At 54.6% G+C, this 27,319-nt stretch overlaps 1 protein-coding gene across 5 annotated transcripts; it reads left to right on the top strand.

The window, feature by feature from the left end:
- The first annotated feature begins 59 nt into the window (after positions 1-59).
- On the top strand, positions 60-26,299 carry MIER2 (MIER family member 2). 5 transcript variants are annotated; one of them, XM_073220742.1, is made up of 15 exons: positions 425-673; positions 6,894-6,981; positions 8,135-8,268; positions 8,839-9,044; positions 9,253-9,378; positions 9,977-10,100; positions 10,634-10,722; positions 11,107-11,176; positions 21,025-21,176; positions 21,477-21,558; positions 21,661-21,755; positions 23,421-23,545; positions 23,630-23,757; positions 24,569-24,998; positions 25,422-26,299. In XM_073220742.1, the coding sequence occupies exons 1-15, from the start codon at positions 475-477 to the stop codon at positions 25,441-25,443; spliced, it is 2,070 nt and encodes a 689-aa protein (XP_073076843.1). In that variant the 5' UTR covers positions 425-474; the 3' UTR covers positions 25,444-26,299. The 5 variants fall into 5 exon arrangements, 4 of the variants coding, with proteins under 4 accessions (XP_073076844.1, XP_073076843.1, XP_017506975.2 ...); XM_073220743.1 differs by lacking the exons at positions 425-673; positions 8,839-9,044 and adding an exon at positions 60-117; XM_017651486.3 differs by lacking the exon at positions 8,839-9,044 and having other exon boundaries at positions 426-673.
- The last annotated feature ends 1,020 nt before the right edge of the window (positions 26,300-27,319 follow it).

Below are 27,319 nucleotides of genomic sequence, written 5' to 3' on the forward strand. Positions count from 1 at the left end.
CAGGCCCCGCCCCTGTCCTCCCGCCTTCCAGGACGCAGCAGCCAATGAGCGCGCGACCTCGCATCCGGGGATCCCCGAGCGGCCACCGCCTCCCGCGCACATACGGCCATGGCGGAGGTGAGTGAGCTGGCCGGGGGAGCAGGTCCCCCCGCCCCTGTGCGCCCGCGCCCCCGCCACCGGACCTCGGCCCCGTCGCGGTCCCTGGCGCCGAGACCCTGCCCTGCGGCTCTGAGGCCGGGCCCGGTGCGCCGCGCCCGTCGAAACCCGACTTGCGCGGGGCTCCGTCGGCAGCCGCCCCCGGGCCCCCCCACCGGCTGCCACATCGCGGGCTGCAACGCGCATGTGCGGGCGCAGGGGGTTGGGGGCACGGAGTGGGAGGGGCGGGCGGGTGAGCAGGGAGGCGCGCCCAGTTGTCGGCCCGGTTCCTGGCCCGCGCCCGGTGTTCCCTGTTCCCGGGTCTCCCGGCCCGGCGGCATGCAGCCGCCCTCCCCTGCATTGCCAACTTTGCCGAGTGCGCTCTCGGCCGAGCCGCTTCGGTACCCGGGTGGGACTCAGCAGCGCGGCCCGCCCTCGAGCTCCGGGGCCTGGGCACCGCGAGTCGCCCTCCCGCCGGGTCCGGGGCGTGATTCGAACTCCGACCGGGGGCCCGTCCTGCGCTGCCCCGGCGCAGACAGTAAGACCAGCCTTGATCGGCGGCTTGAACTTGCTTCTTGGGGTCTCCTTTCTCTTTCCGAACAGGCCCAAAGGGGCCAGATATATGTGGGCAGTAGGAGTTGACCCCATTTGAGGATCTGTGGGGTTTGGAGCTGTGATGCTTGATCAAACTCACCTAGGACCGACTGGGATAAAAAGACACCAGAGTTTCCTGTCAGGTCAAAGCAGGGATGAGAAACTGACTTTTTTTTTACTTTGGAATGTTGGGTAAGACAGTGGGACTTGTGCTCATCCTTCAGGGCCCTAGTGAGGATGAAATGAGATAATGCACCTGTTGGGAACATGCTGGTTCAGTCTGGGGATGCAGAAGTTACAGCCGACACCAAACAAGTCCACAGACTCAGCAAGTGGCCCTTCATCAAGTGGGGGGACGCTGAGGGCCAGAGGGGAGGAGGTGCCACCCAATGAAACACGGCAGGTTTATGGGATGTTTGGCCTGGTCATGGGGCCACATTGGTGTTCATGTCTTAGCACAACATGGGGAGGTGTTGTCTAGGGCAGAACTGTCAGGTCTTTCCCACCAGTGACCTCAGGGGCAGTGACAGGCCCTGCATTTGTGCTGAAGAGGTGTGGGCGTCAGGGTGCAGGGACAGACCTCAGTAGCTGGTTCTTAGAGAGTTCTTCCTTAGGGAGCATTTAGGGGACTGAGGTCTCATGGGGGCAGTGGCTGGCCTCCAGGGTCAGAGGCAGCAGCCAGGTCTCCCGATGGCTCAGCAGGGATGTGGTGGTCAAATGTGTGTGTTTTTGTGTGTGCCTGGCTCAGGGGCAGGGGTGGCGTTTTTCCAGGGCACCAGGGGCCATTTGGGCAGCATTCTTGGCCTGGCAGGGAGCTGTGTGTTGGGGGTGTCTTGGACAGACTCCCCAGTCAGCCTCCTCTAGGACCTGCTGGGTTTGGCCACTGACTCTGCCTGCCCAGTGCCAAGCCCCTGGAACCCTTATGGCAGCCAGTGCCCTGGGTGCCCCTGTTTACAGTTTGAGGTGGTACTCAGTTCAGTGAATCTGAGTTTGTTTGCTTGGAGAAACCCTGTGTGTGAGGTCCCCTACGTGCCTGGCTCCATGTGAGGCCCTGAGGGTCTGGCTGTGAGTGTGCCTGTGCTAAAGGGTGTAGAGTCTGGTCAGAGAGGCTGGCCAGTAAAGGATCAACAAGTGTGCAGATGCGCACATGGTGAGCCGTGGCCAGACCTGTTGCATCCCCCCAGAGGTTCCAGTGAGACCTGTTCCGTGTGACATCAGGCAGGTCACTGAGCACCTCAGAGCATTGGTTTCCTTATCTTTGAAATGGGAAGAGCCAAAAAGTCTCCCAAAATCTCGTACAGAGAAGCCGAATCTTACCAAATAAAGCGAGCTAACAGATGGACGTGGGGGTTTGTAAGCCAGGGGTAGGCTGCTCCCCGCGTCGGCTGCCTGGGTTTTGGTGTCACCTCAGCAGCCATGAGCATCATGAGAGGAGATGGGGTTCTTCATGCTGTTTTTCTCACTGATAGCAGATTTATCTTTGAAAAACCTAAGTACACCATCTGCATCTTGTGTTTGAAGTCTCCTTGGCTGTTTGCTGTCACTAGGATAAAGTGTGTCTCCTTCCATGACCCCCGCCCAGTGGTGTGGTCCCTGAGGATCTACCCCGCCCCAACTCTGGCCCCTGTGCTCCCTGCGGATTCCTTTGTGTCCTCTGCTTCCTTCGAGGGACTCGGTTGCCATGGTGCTTCCATCACCCAGCAGGCCCCATCCTGAGGCGACCTCGGAGGTCCTCCCGGATTGCACTGTTTCCCTCCTGCCTATCTCCCCTCATCTCCTCACTACTGTGCATGCCCACATGTCTGTTTTCTGTGTCCCAACTAGACTGGTAGCTCGTGTGGGTGGAGACGGGTGGAACCTGTTTCTGGGCTGACTGCAGCGCACCCAGGCCCAGCTGCTGTGCCCTCTCAGTAGGTGCTCGGTGGACACGATGGGGTGGAGGCCTGCCATGCAGGGGCATTCAGTGGAGATGGACCCCTGAGCTGGGTGGAGGGAAGTGCTTGGTTAACTAGTGCTGTGAAATGACTCCTTGAAAACGTTTCCCAGAACTATAGGTATTGTCTTGTTACCTACCACGGCACTGATGGTCGACTGGTGGTGTTCTCTCGGGGTCCCATGTGGTGCCATAGGTGCGTGGCTGGGCTGGGCCCAACCCCGGTGGGGAAAGTGTGTGGCTGTTGGTGCTGGCAGGGACACTATCTATGTCCTCTCTGTGGCTTGGGCTTCCTCCCAGCACGGCGGCTGGGTTCTAGGAGTGACTGTCTCAAAAGACTCCAGGTGGAAACCGCTTTGCCTTGTAAGTCATGTGGACTTCCATCACAGCCCCAGGTCCAGCCAGGTGCACAGGGAGGGGTGCAGAACGCCCCTCTGGAAGGGAGGCGTGTCAGCATCACCCCAGGGGAGCGTGTGGCTGGGCTGCACAGTGCAGCACCATTTCAGGCCAGGCCTGGGGCTGCCCTTCAGGAAGGCCGCTCTGTGCTCTGCATTCGAGCGACAGGGCCTCCTGGCATGGATGGGGTACCACCTGCTGCTGCTGAGCACTGGCTCCTCCACCAGGTCTGTGCGGCTCTCTCGGAATGTGGTTGGCCTTCCTTCTCTTCCCCACCCCGACTGTGTTTACCCTGGGCACCGTGAGCCCACTCCCCGTCCTTCCTCTTCCTCCACCTCACCAGGTGGAGGGCCTGGGCTCTGGAGGAGGAAGTAGGAACCCTGGGTGTCCCACCACTGAGAGGGGGCTCTGTCTGCAGGCCGGATGATGGCTCAGGGATTGGGAGGGCGTCCACGCAGTCTATTCCTTGGAGACTCTGGGTGACTGGGAGTCACCTGGAAAGGAACCTGGGGTCCTATGGCTGCAGGCTGCTGGGATCCCTCCAGAAGAGGCTGCCTCCCGATTTCTGCCGTTCCCAGCTGCTGCTCTCTTGTCCTCTCTGCCAGAGCCCCTGTGTCAAAGGGCAAGTCGGATAAGGGCCAGGTCCTCCCAGGCCCTGACAGGGACCTCAGACCATCGCACCTGAGGCCGTGCCTCAGGAGAGAGGGGTGTGGCAGAGAGCTGCTCCCTTGGGAGAGGAGCCGTCCTGACTCCAGCCTCTCTTTTTCCCTACTCCTCTGGGCTCTTGGTGGCAAGAGACAGAAAGCCAGCCCTGAAGGTGGGAAGGGAGCCAGCTTGGGAGGCTGGTGGGATACTGGTGTACTAGAGCATCAGAGGGTGCTGGCACCATGGCCACGCTTGTGAGTGGCTGTGCAGGTGGCCTGCAAGCTCATGGCAGCATGCTGTTTCCTGGAAGGAAGGTGAGGTTGCCTCTGCCAGGCCGTGGGCTCTGTGAGATGCCCCGAGGCTGCCAGGTGCTCTGTGCTCCTTGCCTGCCTCCAGTCCCTGCTTCCTGCTGACTCCTTCCCCCCACATCTCTGTGTTATCGCCTCTGCCATCATGGGGCTAAAGCTTGGGTGGTGACACTTCCAACTTAAAACTTGAGGTGCTCCCGGCAGAGGCCACCTGCGCCGCACTTCCTCCCAGGGAACATGGGGCCCTTTCCCCAGTGGGCTTCATGCTTCTCATCTCTGGTCCTTGCCAGCTTCTGCCTGCGTTACTCCAGTGCTCATGGCTGTACTGTACATTCCTGTACCATCATTTATGCTCCATGCAGCGGTGGGTCTGTAAAGGGGCTCTGAGTCACACAGCCTGAGTTTGTGACTGGCCCGGGAGGCCTGTGGGTTGTTAAGGGCAACAGGTCATGGGGAGGAGATCCCTGGGGAGCTACTGGGAGATCAGGCTAGTTGGTGAGGTCTGTTTGTGAAGGTTCGGGTGCCATCTCGTCTCCAGGAGGTGAAGCCTGACTTTGCACCTTCTGTCCTGTGGTTATATCACCTAAGTTGCTGTGTGGACTTTGGTAATGACTTGACCTCTCTGAGCTTTGAGGCCCTTATTTCTCATTAAGAGGATGATTCCACAACCTTGTCAGGTCTTCTTGAGGACCCAGTGAGAAAGTCAGTGGGGAAATTCATAGCAAACTAGTTTCTAAGTTGTTAAACTTCATTAAATATTCTTTTTTTTTGCAAGCAGCTTTACTGGGGTAGGATTCACATACCATACAATGCATTTATTTTAATTTTAATGTGCACAATTCAGTGATGGCTGGTATATTCATAGTTGTGTTACCGTCACCAGTGATTTTAGCTTCTTCCATCACCCCCAAAGAAGCCTTGCACTTCTTAGTCACCCCCTGTCCCTACCCAGCCCCTTGTACTCCTAGGCCCACTCTCTGTCTGTGGATCCGCCTGTTGGGGATGTGTCACAGAAATGGGTCACACTCTGTGTGGCCTTCTGGGTCTGGCCGTGCTCACTGACCACGGTGGGTTCGGGGCCCGTCCACGTGGAGTGCTTGGCAGGGCCCCATTCCTTTTTTTTTGGCTGAATACCATCCAATTTTTTAAATTTTGGTTTGTCTGTTCGTCAGCTGACAAACACTCAGGTCCTCCCACATTTGGATATTGTGCGTAATCATATGAACACTCAACATTCAGTTTCAGTGTAGGGGTATGTTTTCTTTCCTGTTGGGTATTGTTGGGGAGGTGAAGCCTGACTTTGCACCTTCTGTCCTGGGGTCTTCAGCTGGGGCCCTGTGATTTAGATGACAAAAGACAGACTAATGAGAGAGACGAGCAGCTGATGCACAGTACCCAGGAGCCCTTGGCCATGAGGGACCCAAAGGGTGGTCAGGGCTTGGGCTTCTACAGCATCTTAATGAAAGGACAGTAAATCTAGAGGAGTGACTGGCCCGGGAGGCCTGTGGGTTGTTTAGGGCAACAGGTCATGGGGAGGAGATCCCTGGGGAGCTAGTGGGAGATCAAGCCAGTTGGTAAGGTCTGTTTGTGCTGATTTGGGTGCCATCTCGTCTACAGGGGTGAGGTGGCCATACCTTCTTGGTCCGGGAAGGGGGAGGCACCCTTGCAGGGGTTTATGTTCTGCTCTGAAGCTCCTGGGGGCAGAGCTCATCCTGTGTCTTCTTTCCCTAGTTGCCTTCAGCTCCATATGTTGGAGCAGTGTGTTTTGGGGTGGCGTAATCAGAACCCCTTCCACATATACCCAGGAGTGAAATGGCTGGGTCATGTGCTGACACCGTCTAACTTTTGGAGGAGCTGCTGGACTGTCTTCCAAAGCTGGAGCTCCAGCCGACGTCTGTGCCTGGGTGTCTGCATTCTGCCGGCGCTTGGTTCTGTGAGGTGCCCCTTGTGTGATCTGCCCCTAATCATAGCCTTTCTGTGTTGATGAAGGGGTGTCTTACTGTGGTTTTGACTTGCTTTCCCCTCATGTTGAGTATTTTTTCCTGTGCTTATTGGCCGTTTGTGTATCTCTTTGGGAAAATATCTATTTAGAATCTTTGTCCATTTCTAAATTGGGTTGTTTATCTTTTTATTGAGTAGTAAGAACTTTTTTTCTATATTCTAGGTACAAGTCCCTTTCCTGTCATATAATTCGCAAATATTGTTTCCCATTCTGTGAGTTATCTTTTCAGTATCTTGATAATGTTCTTTGAAGGACAGAAGTTTTTTACTTTGATGAGTCCAGTGTATCTTTTTTTTCTTGTTGTGTATGCTTTTGGAGTCTTACCTGAGAAGCCATTAGCCAGTCCAAGGTAATGAAGGTTTATCCCGGTTTTCTGTGAGTTGTATAGCTTTAGCTCATGTTTGAGGCCTTCCATCCATGCTGAGTTAAGCTGTCTGTGGTGTTGGGTGTGCAGGTGTCCCAGCATTATGTGTTGACTGACGATTCTCCGTTGAATTATTTTGTCACTTTAGTCAGAATTCAGTTGGCTATGAATGTGTGGTTTTATATCTGTATTCTCAAATCTGTTCCAGGTCTAAATGTCTAGCCTTCTGTGTCAGTGCCACACTGTTTTGATTACTGAGCTTTGTAGTAATTTTCAAATAAGGATGTATTCTTCTATTACAAGATTATTTGGGTAATCCGGGTTCCTTGCGTTTCCATGTGATTTTTGGAATCTGTCCGTTTCTGCCTGGAAGCAACTGAGATTCCTCCAGATGAGGCAACTTCCCAAGGTCGCTGGGGAGCCAGGCTCTGACCTGTACCTACTCTTAGGTGCCTTGCCCCCATGTCTGCCAGCAGGTCTGGGCCAGGTGAGCTCACTGCCTGTCTTCCTTCACAGGCCTCCTCACTGGAGAGGCGGAGTCCTGGCGTGGCCACCTGTCTCACTCACCATCTGGGGCCCGGGCAGCCCAGCGTGCAGACAGCAGGTACCTGCCCATCCCTTCCTCCTGCCCAAGGCTGCCAGGGTCTAAGTGATTGTGAGAGACAGAATCTCCACCACCTGGGAGAGCCAGAGACTGTGCACCGGCTCCCAGAGTCCAGGGCAGGGGTATGTGGGTTTCCCCCTTCTCTAGCGGAGGCTGGGAAGTCCAGGAGGAGATCAGAACTCCTCCCTCAAGGCCGGTTTTGCCTCGCCCAACAGGCACGTTAGTCAGGACTGTGGGCTGGGTAACTTGCTGAAGGAAAACTGGGCGCTTTGGTGCTGCGTGGGCACCATCCCTGGGTGGCTTCCACATACTCTGTGCTGGCCTCTTGCCCCTCCTGTTTGGCCTCCTGCAGCTCCACCCGCTGTTGCCACAAGTTTTGCACCCACCTTGGGGAGTCACTGCTCTCTGGTTTGGGGGCGCTGCTCCCTAGCTATGTCCTTTTTTGTTTGTTTTTTGTACACTTTAACTTATTGAAGACCGGTCATGCAGAGACAGCAGAGAACACAACCTGGTTCTGTTGGGAAACCCCAAAATGTGGTACCCTCCACCACCTGCTGGGCTGTACAGTTGACACTGAGTGGTAGGAAAAGGGATTGGCACTGGGGGCCTACGGCGTGCTGCCCATGAGCGTCCCCCCTGCCCTGTGCATTCCTGTGGAAACTCACAGAGGTCGGCGCACAGCATCACACCTGCATTTCAGGAGCTGCTCTGATCGGGCAGGGACCCAGCTCTGTCAAGTCTGTCTGCTTCTTCCCATCCTGGCTTACGGGTGCTCATTTCTTCGTAGTCCACTTGGTCTCTCCCAAACCCTTGCAGGTGTCTGGTCAGAAAGAGCAAGCAACCCCCCAGGAGAACACTTCCGCCAGATTCCCAGAATCTGTGTGTGCTGTTTGGTCAGGAGTCATTCTTCTGGGAGGTTCCACATGTGTACTGACAGAGGTGACCACTGGCATGCATGTGTGCTTGCCTGTACACATGCACACAGTCTCACGCACATAGCGGAACATGTACGCATGCACACACGTCTGTGTGCTAAGGCCTCATCCCTAGTGATAGCTGGGCCACGGTTGCTCCTCTGCCCCAGGCGTCTGCAGGCTCAGCGATGATGGGGGCGGGCTTGAGGAGCTCATGTGGGCTGGCGCCTCCTCCACAGTGGTGTCCATGGGCTCTGCGGACCACCAGTTCCACCTCGCAGAGATCCTGTCGCAGAGCTACGGCGTGCGGGAGGAGGCCGAGGGAGGCCCAGAGAAGTCCGAGGAGGAGCTGGAGAAGGAGTTCATGTCCCAGGTACCAGGCTGAGCCGGTCCCCTGTCCCCTGTGTGGGTGGAGCCCACCTGGGCAAGCTACACGGTTCTTCATCTGGCCAATTAGTGTCTGTGCTGCCCAGGTGCTGCAGTGACCAGCACTGCCTGCACGTGGCTGACAAACACCGGGCAGCGCCTGGCTGAGACCCTGGCCCTGGTGTGGTCCTGCCTCAGGCCCGAGGCTCCAGATGGGGCAGTTAGCTTAACACCCTCCTTGCAGACTTGTGGCCTCAGAGCCCCATTTATGCTCTTCAATATTATTGAGAATCTCAAGGAGCTTTGTTTATGTAGCTTATACAGTAAATCCAGTATTAATGGAAATAATACATGTTTATGAAAGTGAAAAAGTAACAGTTCTCCGGACCAAAAAAAAACATTAGGGAAAACAGTGAAATTTGCCCAAATCTCTTAAGTGTAGAAGCAGATATGAGACTCCAGCTGTTGCCTTTTAAACAGATCTTAATCTGTCATGGTGCATTCTTTTGGTTGAACACAAATTCAGCCTCATAGATGCATTCTTGGAAAAGGGAAGCGTGTTTAACAACCTTCTCAGGTAGTTGTGGGTATACTTCGTTGCTACCGCAAAAGAGAGCGAGTGGAAGCTTTGTGAAAGCAGAGCAGAGCGGCGTGGATTCCACAGCCACGTCCAGCGAGCACTCTCCTGTAGCACTGCTGGTGGTGGTGTGTGCACCTCCTTCTGCTGCGGCACCACCAGGCCGGTGCTGGCTGCACCCTTCAGGCTCTGACTTAAGGCAAACGGTGAGCCCCTTGGGGCTCAGGTGCAGCCCTGCGTCTGTGCCATTCCTGGGTTGCAAGGGAGTCCCTGGATAAAGGACCAGGCCTGGGGCCCGGCTGGGGAGAGCTGGGATGTGACTGAGCAGTCCCCGTTGGGTGGGTGACAGGGCTCAGCTGCAGGAGGGGGAACAGACCCCCAGAGCAGCCTTGCCTGACAGAGCCTTCCCTTCAGAGCAGGGACATGCCCCTTGATGAGCTGCTCGCCCTGTACGGCTATGAGCCCTCAGACCCCATCTCGGAGCGGGAGAGTGAAGGCAGCGGCCCCGCAGCCCACCTCCTGGACATGACCCTGGACAAGGTGAGGGGCTCTTCCCGGAATGGCTGGGAGGACTCGGGGACCGCAGACACGGAGTGGGGAGGGCAAGCAGAGCGTGCAGCTGGTCCGTCCCCTCGGGGCCCCGCTTTCCTCCTCAGGCTTAGAGAGGCCCAGGGAGGGGGCGGGGGCAGAGGCACCCTGCCCACAGGCTGGAGGGAGGCTGATGGAGACTGGCCAGGAGAGCTGCAGCTGGACGGAGGTGAGCAGAGCCAGTTACTCAGTCCCCTGACCGAGTCCAGGGTGGGAGTCAGGAGGGAGGGCTTGATTCCTGCAGCTGACAACCAGGTGCCCAAGTGGAGAAAGTGACCGGGCTCTGATGCCCCAGCTCTGGGTGTGGGCGGTGTCCCTTTCCAGATGCAGGGCATGGGCTGGGGGGCCGCATGCAGTTGATGCCAGCATCCCTGGCTGGCCTGGCCTGGCCTGCGCCTGTTCTCTCCATCTGCAGAGTGGGAAGAACCACCCCACCTGAGGCTCAGGGTGCTCCCAGAGGGAGGCTCATTGCGTTAGTACCATCAGTGTCATGTTATTTTGAGATTGTTAAAACACGCTGCAAAAATGTTCTTTACTTTCTTGTTAAAAGGAACAAATAGCGAAGGATTTGCTTTCAGGGGAAGAAGAGGAAGAGACACAGTCCTCGGCCGACGACCTTACCCCGTCTGTGACCTCCCATGAGGCCTCCGACCTTTTTCCTAGCCAGAGTGAATGTAGGTGTCCCACCCATTCCTCTACTTGGACCGGTGGGGCAAGGCTCTGGTGGTGCAGACAGAGGGGCCCCGGGCTGCTGTCAGGGAGCTCATGCACAGGTGTCTGTTACCCTGGGGGTGCCCTGGGGTTCCCGTCTTCCCTGCCCTGGCCTGTGAGCTGAGTAACTTCCCTTGGACAAGGAGGGAATGTGTTGGTTCCTGTAGCCGCAAGACCATCAGGTCTGGGCAGTGTCCTAAGGTCTGCCTCTCCTCAGTTCTGCCTGCCTCCGTGGCCTGTGAGGCCCTTCAGCATGAGGTGCTGGGCTCAGGGCCTGGCGGCTTAGCAACCCCAGCAGAGGGAGGCTTCTGGCATCCCTATTCCCACTCCTATGGTGCACTGTCACCTGGTCAGGGTCTCTTGAGGGGCACAGCCTTTGAGGGTCAGGTGGCTGGAGAATAGGGGACAGGCTGCAGGCAGTGGAGACCCTGGGCCCTGGGTTGGGTGGGCTGCCTGGTGTCATGGATGTGCCTCACCTGCTCCCCTGTCCCCAAAGCCTGCCTCCTGGCTGACGCAGACAAAGAGCCTGGCTCCTCCACCTCATCAGACACGGAGGACCCTCTTCCTGCCAACAAGTGTAAGAAGGTACATGGCTCTTACCCCATGGGACACTCCACACTGGCCTCTGCCCATCTGGGGAGGCTGAGTGCGGAGCTCCCGAGAGGTGAGCCGGCCACTGACTGTGGACTTGGGACCTGGCAATGTGCTGCTTCTGCTGCCGTGGCCCTGGGGTCCTGTCCTGGGGGCTCTGGACCCCACTGCCTCCCCTGGACAGATGGGTGAGTGGGTGCAGTCAGCCAGTCACACCCACACCCAGGCCTCTTGGGGCTGCAGGGCTTGGTGTCTTCGGGCAGGTCGCACGGACTGAGGCAGCCTGGGGCTGTGTGTGTGGCAGCTCAGCGCCCACGTCAGCACCGCACAGCCGGGCCTCCTGTCTGCCCTAACTCCTCCGGGCCTTTTCCTTTGCAGGAGATCATGGTTGGGCCTCAGTTCCAAGCTGACCTCAGCCACCTGCACTTGAACCGCCACAGTGAGAAGAGTAAGTGGGGCCTGGTGATGGGGGAGCAAAGACATGAAACCCCACACCCGCCAGGAAGGAACTTGCTGCTTGTCTAGCCAGAGCCAGTTCCCTAGTCCTCGGGGAACGTGGGGGCAGGACAGGGCAGGTGCCCGCCCTGTGCCACCCTGAGTTTGCAGGGTACTCAGTGGGCCGAGGCCGGTGGGAGAGGAAGTGGGGAGACTGTTGCCCCTGTGGCCAAGGCAGCTCAGCTGACGTCCATCCTGATGCTCAGTGGTCCCGCCACCTTGGGCATTTGGCAGCCTGTGCCCTGCCCTTGGTTCCATCCGCTTGGTCCCTCTCCCTCTCCGCCTGGTTTCTCTCCTCCACACTCAGCCTACAGGTCACTGCCTCACCCTGTCCAGGTCTCGTCTCTGATGTCCCCCAGCGGCTGGTGTCCCTCTGCCCTGTTCTACTGGAGTGGACAGCTGGGCTCTGTTCTTTGAAATAGGAATGGTTATCTCTGTGTATAGGGGAAGAAAATGGGATGTGAAGTCACCTGCCTGTTAACTTGGGTCATATTTTTCTTGTCCCAAAGCCTCTGTAGGGTATGGGCTGGCACTCGTGGCCCATCTGAGATGATTCAGTAGCTGGGATCAGGGTGGGATGGGACAGACAGGGGAGACAGGGACCTTCAGTAAAGAGATAAAGGCCTTCCGGGGCTGGAGGGTGGGCTGTGGGTTCGGTGGCAAAGGATGGGAGACAGGAAAGCGTGGCCTGGCTGGGTCGGGACGGCAGCAGGGACTCTCTGGGTGTGACGACACGCCAGGACCCTGACCCAGAAGACGGCCTTGGTGCCCATGCCTTGGCTTCAGCCTGGGAGGACTCAGCCTCGGAGCCTGTCGTCCCACCCTCTCTGTCCTCTAGGCCTGCCCCACAGGGAACAGCCAGCCCTTGGTCCCTCGGGGTGGAAGCTGGCCACCTGCCGCAGGACACCTGTGAGCTCAGGTCCCTGCACATGTGGTGCCTGCACGCTGTACTGGCTGATCTCTGCGGGGGACCCACGGGGTGCTTGCTTCTACTTGTGGTCATGAATGTACTCGTGTCTTCCCGTGGACCTGCAGACTGGGTCCTGGGCAGGTGGCTGAGTCGTATGGGATGCCTGTGCTTGGGTCCATAGCAGCTGCTCAGAGGGTTCCTCCCAGCAGCATGTGAGGTTCTGGTGGTGCACGCCCTCCGCAGCTCTGGAGGTGCCTTGGCAGTGGGTGGTGTGGTGTCTCGCCCGCCTTTCATTGGCATTTCTGTGATGAGTACTAGTATGTACACTGGCCATCAGGATGTTGTTTGTGGTGTGCCGTGCCGGAGGCTTTTCCCCAGTTCTAGAGCGCTTGTGTCTCTCTTACCTGGGGGCCCTTTCTGTTCTGGGTGCTGGTTGGCCACATGCACTGCAGATACTTTCTCCATCTTCGGTGTCTTGAAGTCCAACTTAGCTACTCGTGTTTAAGCCATGCGTGTGTGTGCTGGTCAAGGATTCTGCAGGTGCCGAAAATGGCCGCCCTCACTCTCCCCGTCACCGTGTGGTTGTGATCTCAGTTGGTCTGCTTTTTGGTGTGTGGTCGGAAGTGCGTGTCCAGGTTCGTTTTGCTTCCATGCTACCTGTTGAGAGGCCCTTCTTCCCCACTGGTCTGCCAGGGTGGTGCCTTTGGCAGAAGCCAAGTGTCCACGATGCAGATGTCTTGCTTGGGCTGCTGTTCCATTAACCTCTGCTCCTGGGTCATTTCCACGCATCCTAATTACTGCAGCTTTGAAGTAAGTCTGACATGATGCAAGTCTTCCAACGTCACAAGTTTCACTGCACCATCTAAGGTTTTAATTAAGTCATCACATGCCTTGAGAAGTGCCTGCTAGGGTTTTGATTAGCGTTGCATTGAATCTTTAGATTATTTGAGGAGAGTTGATCCATTAACAGTTGGATGCTTTGGCCGTGGAATGGTCCACCTCTGTGTTTAGGTCTGTAAGTCTCCAGCCTGGCAGCTTTCTGTGTAGGGGTCCTGTGTGTGCTTGTTCTCCTGTTGGCATAACTGTAAGGGATGTAACGTAACATTTCATTTACTACCTGATTTTTGCCTGTTGAAGTGGAATATTTATATTTCAATTGATTTTGTGCACATTGACTTTGCAAAATTCACTTACTAATTTTAGTATTTTGCTGATTTTTGAATTTTTTTTGTTTAAATCATTCATCGGTGAATGATAGCTTTATTTTATTCCTCATTCTTTGTAACTTTTATTGCTTTTGCTGGCCTTCCTGCACTGGGAAGACCTGGGGTTGATGCGAAGAGAGGTGGTGATGGACGGTCCTGTCCGCAGACGTGGGGAGGGCGTTCAGCATTTTCCCATGGAGTCTGATGTTGCCTGTAAGATTTTTGCAGATGCTCTTTATCAGATGAGAAAGTTTCCTTCTGTTCTTAGTAGCTGATGTTTTTGCCATGAATGAGTATTGAATTTTATCATATTTCTGCCCATATGGAGATGGCCTTTTTTTCCCTTTTATTCTGTTAGTGTAGTATGTGCTTTTGACAGATGTTCAGTCAGGCCGTGTGTGTGTGTGTGCACGCACGCGCTCCTGCACGCATGTTCAGCCCGTCTCATTTGTGTATCTGGTATCTGAATCTTCATACTGGCTAAAATTCATTTGTAGCCCCAGAATTGCCTCTTGGGCTGTTCTTGTGAACACTTAGACCTGCAGACATGCAGAATGGCAGGAAAGTTATGTTGTGGTGTGCGCCTCCCAGCCAAGTTCGAGCGAGGAGGCGCCCTGCCTGTCCTCTTGGCCTTCACACCATAAATATGTCTTTTCCAAAACTCGTGTTTCACATCTTCATGGTGTTTGTTGGTAATTCTGATGTTTAACTGGCCTCATGTGTAGCTGTCTGGTGAAGTAAGGACAGGGAAGCTGCATGTGCCTTTTGGAGAAAACACGTTGAGGAGCTTTATTCAGGCGCGAGCAGAGAGGTGGAGTGCCATGAGGGTCCTCGCAGAAGCACTCCGGTGGTGAGGCTGTGTGTTGGTCAGTGGGCGGGAAGGCTCCGACCAGAAGCTCCAGGGACCTGCCGGTGCTTTTCCAGGAGCAGCGGTTCAGCGCTCAGCATCTGGGGTCTGTGGCGCCTTGAGAGCATGTGGCTACCATGGTAAATCCGTGCTTGACTTTGCTTGCCTGTGTCATAGGGGTGCCAGCCTGTCATCTCACTGTACTTCAGGCTCTTCTCACGTCTGCTGCAAGTGCCTTTTCTAAGGTTTGCATGACGCTCCTCCTGTCTCTCCTTTAGGTATTGGGAAGGGTTCTTTAGTGAAGCTGTGTGTGCCTGTGGTTTAGCTTCATTTTTGTGGACCGTTTTATATTGCAAATCCATTTTTCATAATATATATATATGTCTGTTCAGAGCTTGTGTTTCTGTTTCGACAAGGTGCATTTTTGAGGAGTTGTTCACGTTCCCCTACATTGTCACCTGTATTTTCAAGAAGCCCGTAATAGCACCTTCTGTCCTCAGTGTCCTTGGGAGCTGTGCTGATACCACTTTGGAGCCCTGGTCTTGGTTAAGTCTGTGTCTTCTCCTTTCTGGTTCCCTCTTGTTCAGTGTTCTCAAGGTTGTGGATTTTATTACCCATTGTGAGCATCTAACTTTCAGCTCGTTGATGTTTCTCTTTTGTCTGATCTCTACCTGTTTGGTTCTCACTTTTATCTTTATTTCCTTCCTTCGATCTCATTTTGTTTGCATTTGTCATTCTCTGGTTTGCGTCCTGGAACCCTCTCTGTCCCATGGGCTACTTAGAAGCCTTCTGTTTAGTTCCCGACACTGGGGATTTTCCGGTTATCCTTCTGTCACTGACTCCCAGCCGGACGCCGCCATGTCAGAGACCCGGTGTGACAGCAGCCTGGGACCTGAGCCGACCCTCCCGAGGGCCGCTGTGTCGTCTGGCGGCCGACGCTCCGTGTGCTTGCTGCTCTCTCAGGCAGTTGCACAATTTGTCTTTTTTCTCCTATTGGAAGTGAATTCTCTGCAAATGACTTATATTTGGATCTAACTTTTTATGCAGTCTGAGTGTCTTTTGTCTTTATTCATTTTATTTATTTTATTTCGGTATCATTAATCTACAATTACAATTACATGAAGGACATTATGTTTACTAGGTTCCCTCCTTCACCAAGTCCCCCCCACATACCTGTTCACAGTCACTGTCCATCAACATAGTAAGATGCTGTAAAATCCGTACTTGTCTTCTCTGTGTTGCGCAGCCCTCCCTGTGCCCCCCCCCCCCACTATACATGCTAATCGTAATGCCCCCTTTCTTTTTCCCCGCCCTTATCCCTCCCTTCCCACCCGTCCTCCCCAGTCCCTTTCCCTTTGATAACTGTTAGTCCATTCTTGGGTTCTGTGCTTCTGCTGCTGTTTTGTTCCTTCAGTTTTCTTTTGTTCTTATACTCCACATATGAGTGAAATCATTTGGTACTTGTCTTTCTGCGCCTGGCTTATTTCACTGAGCATAATACCTTCTAGCTCCATCCATGTTGTTGCGAATGGTAGGATCTGTTTTTTTCTTATAGCTGAGTAATATTCCATTGTGTATATGCGCCACATCTTCTTTATCCATTCATCTACTGATGGACACTTAGGTTGCTTCCATATCTTGGCTATTGTAAATAGTGCAGCGATAAACATAGGGGTGCATCTGTCTTTTTCAAACTGGAGTGCTTCATTCTTGGGGTAAATTCCTAGAAGTGGAATTCCTGGGTCAAATGGAATTTGTATTTTGAGCATTTTGAGGAACGTCCATACTGCTTTCCACAATGGTTGAACTAATTTGCATTCCCGCCAGCAGTGTAGGAGGGTTCCCCTTTCTCCACAACCTCGCCAACATTTGTTGTTGTTTGTCTTTTGGATGGTGGCGATCCTTACTGGTGTGAGGTGATATCTCATTGTGGTTTTAATTTGCATTTCTCTGATGACAAGCGATGTGGAGCATCTTTTCATGTGTCTGTTGGCCATCTGAATTTCTTCTTTAGAGAACTATCTATTCAGCTCCTCTGCCCACTTTTTAATTGGATTATTTGCTTTTTGTTTGTTGAGGTGTATGAGCTCTTTATATATTTTGGATGTCAACCCTTTATCGGATCTGTCATTTATGAACATATTTTCCCATACTGTAGGATACCTTTTTGTGTCCTTTGCTGTACAGAAGCTTTTCAGCTTGATATAGTCCCATTTATTCATTTTTGCTTTTGTTTCCCTTGCCCGGGGAGATATGTTCAAGAAGAGGTCACTCATGTTTATATCTAAGAGATTTTTGCCTATGTTTTTTTCTAAGAGTTTTATGGTTTCATGACTTACATTCAAGTCTCTGATCCATTTCGAATTTACTTTTGTGTGTGGGGTTAGACAGTGATCCAGTTTCATTCTCTTACATGTAGCTGTCCAGTTTTGCCAGCACCATCTGTTGAAGAGACTGTCATTTCCCCATTGTATGTCCATGGCTCCTTTATCGAATATTAGTTGACCATATATGTTTGGGTTAATGTTTGGAGTCTCTGTTCTTGTGCCACTGGTCTGTGGGTCTGTTCTTGTGCCAGTACCAAATTGTCTTGATTACTGCGGCTTTGTAGTAGAGCTTGAAGTTGGGGAGTGAGATCCCCCACACTTTATTCTTCCTTCTCAGGATTGCTTTAGCTATTCGGGGTCTTTGGTGTTTCCATATGAATTTTTGAACTATTTGTTCCAGTTCATTGATGAATGCTGTTGGTAGTTTGATAGGGATTGCATCGAATCTGCATATGGTTTTGGGCAGGATGGCCATTTTGACGATATTAATTCTTCCTAGCCAAGAGCATGGGATGAGTTTCCATTTGTTAGTGTCCTCTTTAATTTCTCTTAAGAGTGTCTTGTAGTTGTCAGAGTATAGGTCTTTCACTTCCTTGGTTAGGTTTATTCCTAGGTATTTTATTCTTTTTGATGCTATTGTGAATGGAATTGTCTTCTGATTTCTCTTTCTGTTAGTTTATCGTTAGGGTATAGGAAAGCCACAGATTTCTGTGTGTTAATTTTGTATCCTGCAACTTTGCTGAATTCCGATATTAGCTCTAGTAGTTTCGGAGTGGAGTCTTTAGGGTTTTTTATGTACAATATCATGTTATCTGCAAATAGTGACAGTTTAACTTCTTCTTCACCAATCTGGATTCCTTATATTTCTTTGTGTTTTCTGATTGCCGTGGCTAGGACCTCCAGTACTATGTTGAATAACAGTGGGGAGAGTGGGCTTCCCTGTCTTGTTCCCGATCGCAGAGGAAAAGCTTTCAGCTTCTCGCTGTTCAGTATGATGTTGGCTGTGGGTTTATCATATATGGCCTTTATTATGTTGAGATATTTGCCCTCTATACCCATTTTGTTGAGAGTTTTTATCATGAATGGATGTTGAATTTTGTCGAAAGCTTTTTCAGCCTCTATGGAGATGATCACATGGTTTTTGTCTTTCTTTTTGTTGATGTGGTGGATGATGTTGATGGATTTTCGAATGTTGTACCATCCTTGCATCCCTGGGATGAATCCCACCTGGTGTATGATCCTTTTGATGTATTTTTGAATTCGGTTTGCTAATATTTTGTTGAGTATTTTTGCATCTACGTTCATCAGGGATATTTGTAGTTTTCTTTTTTGGTGGGGTCTTTGCCTGGTTTTGGTATTAGGGTGATGTTGGCTTCATAGAATGAGTTTGGGAGTATTCCCTCCTCTTCTATTTTTTGGCAAACTTTAAAGAGAATGGGTATTATGTTTTCTCTGAATGTCTGATAAAATTCTGAGGTAAATCCATCTGGCCTGGGGGTTTTGTTCTTTGGTAGTTTTTTGATTATTGCTTCAGTTTTGTTGCTGGTAATTGGTCTGTTTAGATTTTCTGTTTCTTTCTGGGTCAGTCTTGGAAGGTTGTATTTTTCTAGGAAGTTGTCCATTTCTCCTAGGTTTCCCATCCTGTTAGCATATAGGTTTTCATAGTACTCTCTAATAATTCTTTGCATTTCTGTGGGGTCCGTCGTGATATTTCCTTTCTCGTTTCTGATTCTGTTGATGTGTGTTGACTCTCTTTTCCTCTTAATAAGTCTGGCAAGAGGCTTATCTATTTTGTTTATTTTCTCAAAGAGCCAGCTCTTGGTTTCATTTATTTTTGCTCTTGTTTTATTCTTCTCAATTTTATTTATTTCTTCTCTGATCTTTATTATGTCCCTCCTTCTGCTGACCTTAGGCCTCATTTGGTCTTCTTTTTCCAATTTCTGTAATTGTGACATTAGACCATTCATTTGGGATTGTTCTTCCTTCTTTAAATATGCCTGGATTGCTATATACTTTCCTCTCAAGACTGCTTTTGCTGTATCCCACAGTAGTTGGGGCTTTGTGTTGTTGTTGTCGTTTGTTTCCATATATTACTGGATCTACATTTTAATTTGGTTGTTGATCCATTGATTATTTAGGAGCCTGTTGTTAAGCCTCCATGTGTTTGTGAGCCTTTTTGCTTTCTTTGTACAATTTATTTCTAGTTTTATGCCTTTGTGGTCTGAAAAGTTGGTTGGTAGGATTTCAATCGTTTGGAATTTACTGAGGCTCTTTTTGTGGCCTAGTATGTGGTCTATTCTGGGGAATGTTCCATGTGCACTTGAGAAGAATGTGTATCCTGTTGCTTTTGGGTGTAGAGTTCTGTAGATGTCTGTTAGGTCCGTCTGTTCTAGTGTGTTGTTCAGGGCCTCTGTGTCCTTACTTATTTTCTGTCTGGTGGATCTGTGCTTTGGAGTGAGTGGTGTGTTGAAGTCTCCCAAGTCTTTTGTCTTTTAATGGAGTATTTAGTCTGTATTTGGAACCCTTACTTTTCACGTAGATGATGAAACAGTTGGGTGTCAGTCCACGTCCCACTGTGTGTTCCACAAGTTCTGTATTTCCTTGTCTTCTTTCTGATTAGCCAAGTGGTTTGATTCTGTTTCCTCCTTGTTTAGCTTGTAAGTTTTAATTTTTCTAATATCTTTTCAGTGATCCATCAGGTTACTTTAAATCAACGCATCCTAGCTCCCCATTGAGGACCCTGAGAGCAGTTTTGACTCATCCCCCTTCTGTCCTATCCTTGTGCTGTCGCTTCCAGACGTCACGTCTCACAAGATCACCGCTTTGTGGTTCGCAACAGTGGATGTCTGTTTATGTGTCCGTTTGGGACCCCTTCCTTCAGTGTGAAGAACTTCCTTTTGGGCATTTCTTGTGCTGGTCTTGTGTTGATGCGTTGATGAATTATTTGATCTATAGTTTGCCTGAGAGTCTTTATTTCGCTTTCCTTTTTTTCTGAGAATATTTTCATGGGTATATATGTCTAGAATTATAGGCTTTTTTTTTTTTAGCACTTGACTGATTCCATCCCACTGTCTTTTGGTGTCTGTCATTTCTGTTAAAAAGTCAGAACCTGTCTTACTGTTTCCTATGAAACCATTATTCCTTTTTCCCCTGCCTGCTTATAACCTTTTTTTGTTTTGTGGCATTTTGACTCTGATATGCCTCTGTGTGTATTTCTATGTATTTATCCTGGATTTCTTGAATCTCTGGTTCCGTGGCATTCACCAGTTCTGCACAATTCGTGGTCACTGTCTCCTCAATATGTTGCTGCCCCCTGCTTTGTCCGTATCCTGCTGGCTTGACCATCTTACACTTCCTAAAGTATGTTCTTATGAAGCTTCATTTCCATGTTCTTTTGTTTTACTCTTTTTTTAATTCTTTTTGTCTTCGATAATCATGTCTTTTGTTTGTCCAGGCTGCTGTCAGAGCTGCCCAGCGGGCTCCTAGGTTCACACACTGCATCCCCAGTCCTAGGATGTGCGTGTGATCCTTCTGTACGGGCTCCGGCTCTCTGCTGTGACGTGCCCGCGTCCCGTGTGCTCTGGCCTCTCTAGCAGCTCGGTCACTCTCACGTGCAGCCATTGGCGGGCTCCTGTCCTCGCATGCTTTTCCTCTCAGGTTCACATGCTAGGCGGACAGAGTGTTAAAGTCGCAGAGGGTGTTCTTCTTCCCAGACGGGGGCCTGCTCTCCTCTGGGCTGAGCACCGCGGTCCAGGCTGGGAGCCAGTGTTGACTGCGGAGGTGGAGAGAGGTGGCCGCAGGCCCTGTGGAGCTTTTGGTCCCTGGAGAGGCCACTGGCCCTGAGGTGCTCGGCACTGGCCAGGCGTGTTGGTCTCTGGCCAGTTCCCCAACAGGGAGCTGTTGTTCTGAGTGCGGCACTCGCATGGTGTCCCGCTCAGGGAGGCTCCGCGGAGAGGGTCCTCCTCACCTCAGAGCTGCACACTCTTGGCTCCTGTGAGGCCATGGTCAGCGCACTTGTGGCCGCCACAGGAGCTCCTGCCTGAGCGAGCCCGCTGGCGCCTGGTTCCTGTGCCACTCTCCAGTCTAGGTTCTTCACCCCTCGGGCCTCTGCTTTTCCTGGATGCGTAGCTTCAGCCTCATGCAGGTCTCACCTAGAACCGGTCACCTACGACCCTCTCCCAGAGATCACGCCCAGAGGTTCCCCTCCCCGCAGTGCAGGCCCATCGCCGCCGCCTCAAGGAGGCCGCCTCTGACCCCCTGGCTGGGTCCGTGCCCTGTGGGTCCCCTGCAGCTCACCACTCAGTTACCCTGAGCAGCCTGGCCTGGTGACCTCACAGCCTGCGTGTGGTGTGTGGGTGCCCAGATCAGGCCCTGGAAGGGCGAAAGAACCAGGACTCTGTGCTATGGGGTGCTGAGGTGGCCTGCCCTGGCGGGTGCTTGGGAAAACAGGCAGGGGAGGGAGTGCATGCCCCTCAAGGCTCCCATGACTGACCTGGCCCCATTCCTACACAGTCTATGAGAATGAAGACCAGCTGCTCTGGGACCCCAGCATCCTCCCCGAGAGGGAGGTGGAGGAATTCCTGTACCGGGCCGTGAAGAGGAGGTGGCACGAGGTGGCCGGGCCACAGCTCCCAGACGGAGAGGCTGTGAGGGACAGTGAGCAGGTGGGGCTGCCGCAGGGGCAGTGGGCTGTAGCGCTATAGCGCTGAGAAGGAGGGGAAACCTTGGGGGAATGGGGTGGTCAGGCCTGCAGGGGTGTGGGGACCCAAGAGGCTGCCCTGGAACGGGGATCAGGAACTGTCATGAACCCCAGCCAGATGGGCAGCATGGTGTGGTCCCGCGATGGCAGGGGTTCAGGTGGAGCCGCTTGTCGCGGGGGCCCTGGTAGTGTGGAAGCCCCTGACCCACACCCCTGCTGTTGCTCTAGGGTGAGCAAGTGACAAGTGTGCACATGACTCTCACAGGCGCTGTACGAGCTGGTGAAATGCAATTTCAATGCAGAGGAAGCCCTGAGGAGGCTGCGTTTCAACGTGAAGGTGATCCGAGGTGAGTGCATTCCAGGCTCCCTGTCTGCCCCCTGCTTGGCCTCACCCATGCCCCTTCCCTCACCTCTGCCTCACCCCTGCTGAGCCCGCTGTCCCTGTGCAGATGGCCTCTGTGCCTGGGGCGAGGAGGAGTGCCGGAACTTTGAGCATGGCTTCCGAGTGCATGGGAAGAACTTCCACCTGATCCAAGCGAACAAGGTGAGCGTGTGTGCACCCCGGCTGGGAGCCGCAAGGCCAACAGGCAGGCTGCCGCAGCTGAGGACGGTGCCCCAGAGCAGCCCCTCGCTGGCTGCACCTGTTGGTGTTTGTCCTGGGTCCTGTCGTGTCTGCTGGCCGATCTTCATTTCCAAGGAGAAGGCTCCCATTTGGGTGGCACTGGCCTGAAGGTGCATTTTCACAGCGAAGCCAATCTTATCACCCTGGTGGTCTGTCACACCCCTTCCCACGCCCTTGGATGACAGCTGTGGCCCAGTGCCTGGGGCCAGTCCACAGCATGACCCCCAGTCTGGGCCCCACCCTCAACCCCTGCCGTAGGCTCGTAGGGCTTCCTGGTTCCCTCAAAACACAGCCCAGGCCTGTTGTCACTGTGGCAAAGGCTCATGACCCAAAGGCTTGCCAAGTGCCAGGCTCCCTGCCCTACCTGGACCTGGGTCCCTCTCCCCTGGCCACGGGTCACTGCTGGTCTCTGTACATCCCATAGCGATGCCCCTGGCCATACTTTCTTGAGTGATGACTCACAGAGCCCTGGCCGCTCTGGCCTGCAGGCCCAAGGTATGCCCGGATGCACTCCGTGGCTCTGCCGGGGAGCCTGTTTCCTGTGTCTCACGGCTCCCCCCTCCTCAGCCTTGTCGGAGATGATCCTGCACCCACAGGACCGCCCTCCTCGGCCACTTCCCGCTCCTCATGGGTTTGCAGCCGGAGAAGAGCAGGGTGTCTCCTCCGGAGGGTGGGGGTGACTGAGGCACCCCTGCTGCTGCTGTAGGGATGGGACTGCGCTCGGCGCCGACCCACCCTTTGAGATCAGTGCCTCGTGGGCATGCTGCCATGCGCACACTGCCTTTATTTCCTCTGTGCCCTGGTCATGGCTGTGGCCTCTCTGGCTGTGTACGTTTCCTGTTTGCAGCAAAAATGACCCCGGCGAGGAAGGATGGATTGGAAGGGGTCTCATTGAAAAGGTGGGGCAGTCTCAGTGTGACCCTGACCCCTGATGGTCCCCAGACCCTCCCCGGGAACTGGTGGAGGCCCTTTGTGTGAACAGCTATGGGGGGAGTCCTCCACAGGGGGAGGATGCCCCCGTAACCACAGGAGGCCTTCCCAGGTGGCGCACCCACCTCCCCCTAGGGTGCTTGGTGTGTAAGGTGCATCAGCGTTCCCAAGTGCATTATAAGCAGTGCCTGGGGTCATGAACCCTCACAAGTCCTCAGCGGCATCCTGCGACTGCAGGCTGCTTTCCTCTGAGTGTTAGTGACTCTGCCCAGTGGGAGAGTGGCTTGCTGTGTCGTGCTGTCCTTGGCAGGGGCTCTGTTCCTGGCTCTTAGGCATCATTCCCTCCTCTCTGCTGGGCCTAGAGGGGCAGGGACAGCCAATGCCACTGTCCTTGGGAGCTTGCAGCCTGGGGTGAAGGATGTGGGCCAGGCACATGGTCCTGGGGCAGAAAGGGCCCACACAGTGCAACGGCGTTCACCGGGGCACCACTGTGCTGCAGCCAGGACGGGCTGGGCCTGGGTACTGCAGGCTGAGGGTGGGTCGGCGCCCTGTCTAAGAGCAGTGGGTGCGGAGGCCTGTTCCCACTGTCCCACAGGCAGGGGGCTGGGCCGGTGGGCACGGGGCCCAGGGGCCGAGGTGACGTGGCACCGCCCCCAGGTGCGCACACGGTCGGTGGGCGAATGCGTGGAGTACTACTACCTGTGGAAGAAGTCAGAGCGCTACGAGTACTTCTCCCAGCAGACACGGCTGGGCCGGAGGAAGTGTGGCCCGCCAGGAGCCACGTACGTGCAGCTGGCTCCCAGCAGGGGGCGGGGGGCTGGGGTCGTGGGGAGGCCCCTGCCATCTGAGGCGCCCTCTCCGCACAGGGACGCCGACCAGGATCTGGACAGCAGTGACCCTGATGGCCCTGGACGCCCCCGCTCCTCGCCACCTCTGCCCCCTGCCACCGACAGCTTGGGCTCTGAGCAGGACCCCATGGCACAGATACACACAGGTGAGAGCGGGACGGGCTCCTCTGGGAGGCCCCTGCCTCATGGCACCTTGTTGGGGGCTGGTGGGCTCTGAGGAGTGGAGGTCTGGTAGCCCATGCCACTCCACCCTTACGACTAGTCACGAATGTCATGTGTACGTGGGGTCATCCCCACGACTTTTTCTAGTGGCTTGGCTTTCTATGTGGTGGGCACCGTGTGTGCCCGTGGCCTGAAGTGAGAGCCTCCTCCACAGTCCCCTCTGCCACATGGGAGACCAGGACCATGTCCCAGCTCCCCACCGTCCCACGCCCATTGCCACGCAGGGGCGAGGCGAGGCCTGGGTTGTGACTTGAGTTTCCAAAGGTGACCACGAAGGGGAAGATGAGGACCTTTGCTCTCTGGGTCTGCTGGACTCTGGGGCTTACTGTCCCATGGTTCCATCTTCTTCTTGGGTCCTTGGCTTGTCCAAAGAGCATCCACACCCACCGGTCCCAGAAGAGCCTGTCACGCGGGCATGTGCAGGAGCCCCACGAGGTTCACATTCGCCCTCACTTTGCTGTGCACACAGGCAGCTTGTATTCACCCAGGTCTGCTCTGATGTGAAAGACAGGATCACAGGCTCCTGGGGCAGAGCCTCTGCAGTGGGCGCAGTCACTGAGACTCGTTTCTTTTGTGTCTGTGTGCAGTTCTTTATCTGCATGAAAATATTTTTGATGAGGGGCCTGCAGATTGCAGCTTGTCAGCAGAAGTGTGACTTTCAGTGGGTGACTTTTCAGGCAGTAGGATGTGGGGTTCTGCAGGGGGCCTGACCTCAGCCGTGTCCTCCCCCTGCAGAGTCGCTCAGCGTGGACAGCACGGCCAGCAGTCTTGGCAAGCCTGGGGATGGTGCCGATGGCCTGTCATCCTCTGTGCCAGGACCCTGTCCGTTCCAGCAGCTGGACACATCCTCGGCTGTGCCCCTGCTCCGGCGGCCCCCAGCCCTTGCTGAGCCTGCCTTCTGCCCCCTGGCTGTGGCCTCCCCGGAGCCCAGCACCAGCCCACGACTGGCCGTGGACCTGGCCTCTCCTGGTGTCCTCCCGGAAGGGCTTCCTCTCCTCTCCAGCCAGGCGGATGTGAGCCGGGGTCCCGAGGACGCTGTGGCCCCCACCCAGGTGGCCCTGTCGGTCACCGAGTTTGGACTCATCGGCATTGGGGACGTGAACCCCTTCCTGGCTGCCCACCCAGCGTGCCCGGCCCCTGGGCTGCACGCGGAGCCCCTGTCACAGTGAGTGTGGCCCTTGCCTCGGGCCCCCCATATCCCAGCTGTTGTGCCCCCAGCTTCAGGCTGGGCAGAGGAGAGTGGGGGGGTTGGCCCCAGGCCCCAGGACAGTGAGGCCCCACGGAACAGGCTGTTCTCTGATTTCTTCTCTACTTTTAATTTGGCTTATTTTTTTGACTAGGTAATACATTCATATGGTTCAAAATACAAAAAGGTAAAAATGGGCTGGTGCCAGGTCCCCCAGCTGGGCCCCAGGCACCAGCCATCCCCTGGCTCCAAGAACAGTGTTGCCCTAGGGGGCCTATCCGTGCACGAAGGCACGACACGCTGGGGGCGGCGCGGCCGGGAGCCATGTGGTCGGCACCCGGCACCAGGTCACCGGGCCGTGGGGCTGCACTGACCCGTGGTCTCTTGGTCTCTCCCCCGCAGCTGTAACGTGATGACCTGTTGATCCCTGACCTCGGGTAGGCGTGTGTTGCCCGGACTGGACTTGGGGTCACTGGGACCTGCCTGTCAGTCTTCCCAACCCTCCCCCCATCGCGGGCCTTGGGTCGCACATCCTCTGCCTCAGAACTCTTCAAGGACTGGGGTGAGCGGAGGCCCGGCTGCCGCCCCCGCCGTGGGACCCGCCAGGCAGCTGGTGCCAAGGGCCTGTCGGGCAAGGTCCCGCCCTCCTGGGAGGGAGACAGCAGGACATCGCCCCCACCAGCAGCCCCCGCCTGGGCGACCTTGGCTCGCTGCTCGGCTCATCCTGTGCTCCTGGCAGGGTCCCAGGAGACTCCAGGGCTCGGTGGGCGGCTGCCACTCGGTGCCAAGCCCCATGGGCACAGAGCCATATACCTCGAAGTCAGCCCGCCCCGCCCACTCCCTCCACTTCAGGAAAAGCGCACTTTACGCACGCCCGCCTCCTCCCTGCCCCCCACGAGGTTCGCGGAGGAAGGCGACCCGCACCCCCCTTGGTACCAAGGCACTGCCGCCTGCTGCCCATTCCCCCAGCCCCCCCAGGTCATATTTCTGTTGAAGCTCCCCAGCAGGGTGGCTTGGGGTCCGGGCCCCTTTCTTCCCCCACTTCCTGTTTTATTTATGTTTTTTTCACACATGGAAGTGGGGTTCCCCAGGGGGGCAGGGCAGTGCTCCCCAGCCCAGAGTGTCACCCAGAGAGGGTTTCGGCTTGAGCCTGTCTGCAGTGTTGGTTCGGCTTCCCTCGTACCACGGCCACACTGTGAAGTGACAGCCGCCTTGATCCCCTTGCTGTTTTATTTATTAAACTTGATCTGGAGCCCTGTGGGTGCCAGAGCCGGTGGGAACTGCAGCTCATCTTGTCACCGTGGGACTGGGAATGCTCGAGGGTCTGGGCGAAGTCACAACCAAGATGGCTCGGGGTCACAGACACGTGCAGGGCTGGGGGTTCAGTTCACTGGGGCACATTTAGGCTGAACCCTGGAAGGGGAGAGGCCCTGCTTGGTGAGAGCTGCCGAGAGGTGGGCTGGGGCCACCGGTGTGGTTCTGGGTGTATACCCCTGTCCCAGCCCTGGGGAAAATAGGGGCTCTTCATGAGATGGACAGTCTTCCCAGATCACAGGCAGGGTGGGGGGCATGGGGATTGGGGTGTGGCTGGGTGGGTCATCCCATGGTGGGGTGGGGGGGACTGGGACAGGTGTGGCAAGGTGGAGGCTGGCCTGGACTGAGGGTGTGTAGGCCAAGACGTGGGTTTGGGGCCAGTTGATGCTCAGCTGTGTGGGAGGGCACAGCATCTCCCAGAACTTGGAGTTGAGTTCTTACAGCGTGGGGAGCCAGGGCGTGGGGGTGGCCCGAGATTTTGAATGACTGTAGTGGGAGTGTCGAGCCAATCACATTTTCTTTCAGACCCGCAGACATGTTGCTCTTCGTCCCCTGGTCTGCTCTGCTTCGGTGAGAGAGCTGTATTGCCCTGACCTCTGCTGGCACCGACCACTTCTAATTAGGATCTTGCCTTGCTTGGGGTGGTGCTAGGTGCACATACAGCTTTTCAGGCTGGACAGCCTTAGTCTCGTGCATGTGTTTCTCTGGCTTGGTCTTCGTGTCTTCACAGAGAGTTCATTCCCACTCACTGGCTGGAGGACATCCTGTCGCTTCCCAGTTTGGGCAGCGTTAGGGATGCGCCGCTCTGTGCTCCTATGTGCAGGTGTCTGTGGACACAGGTTGTCATTCCTTTGAGCCACACTCAGGAGCTGAACTGCGAGGTCGCGTTTGTGGGGGACCCTGCAGGGAGTGGCTGAGTGTTTTCACCCCCAGCAGCATCCTTGCCGGCATCTGGAGCCAGAGGCTGGACCCGAGGCCTAAGGTGA

This window comes from Manis javanica, chromosome 13 (genome assembly GCF_040802235.1).
Source record: "Manis javanica isolate MJ-LG chromosome 13, MJ_LKY, whole genome shotgun sequence".
Taxonomy (NCBI): Eukaryota; Metazoa; Chordata; class Mammalia; order Pholidota; family Manidae; genus Manis; species Manis javanica.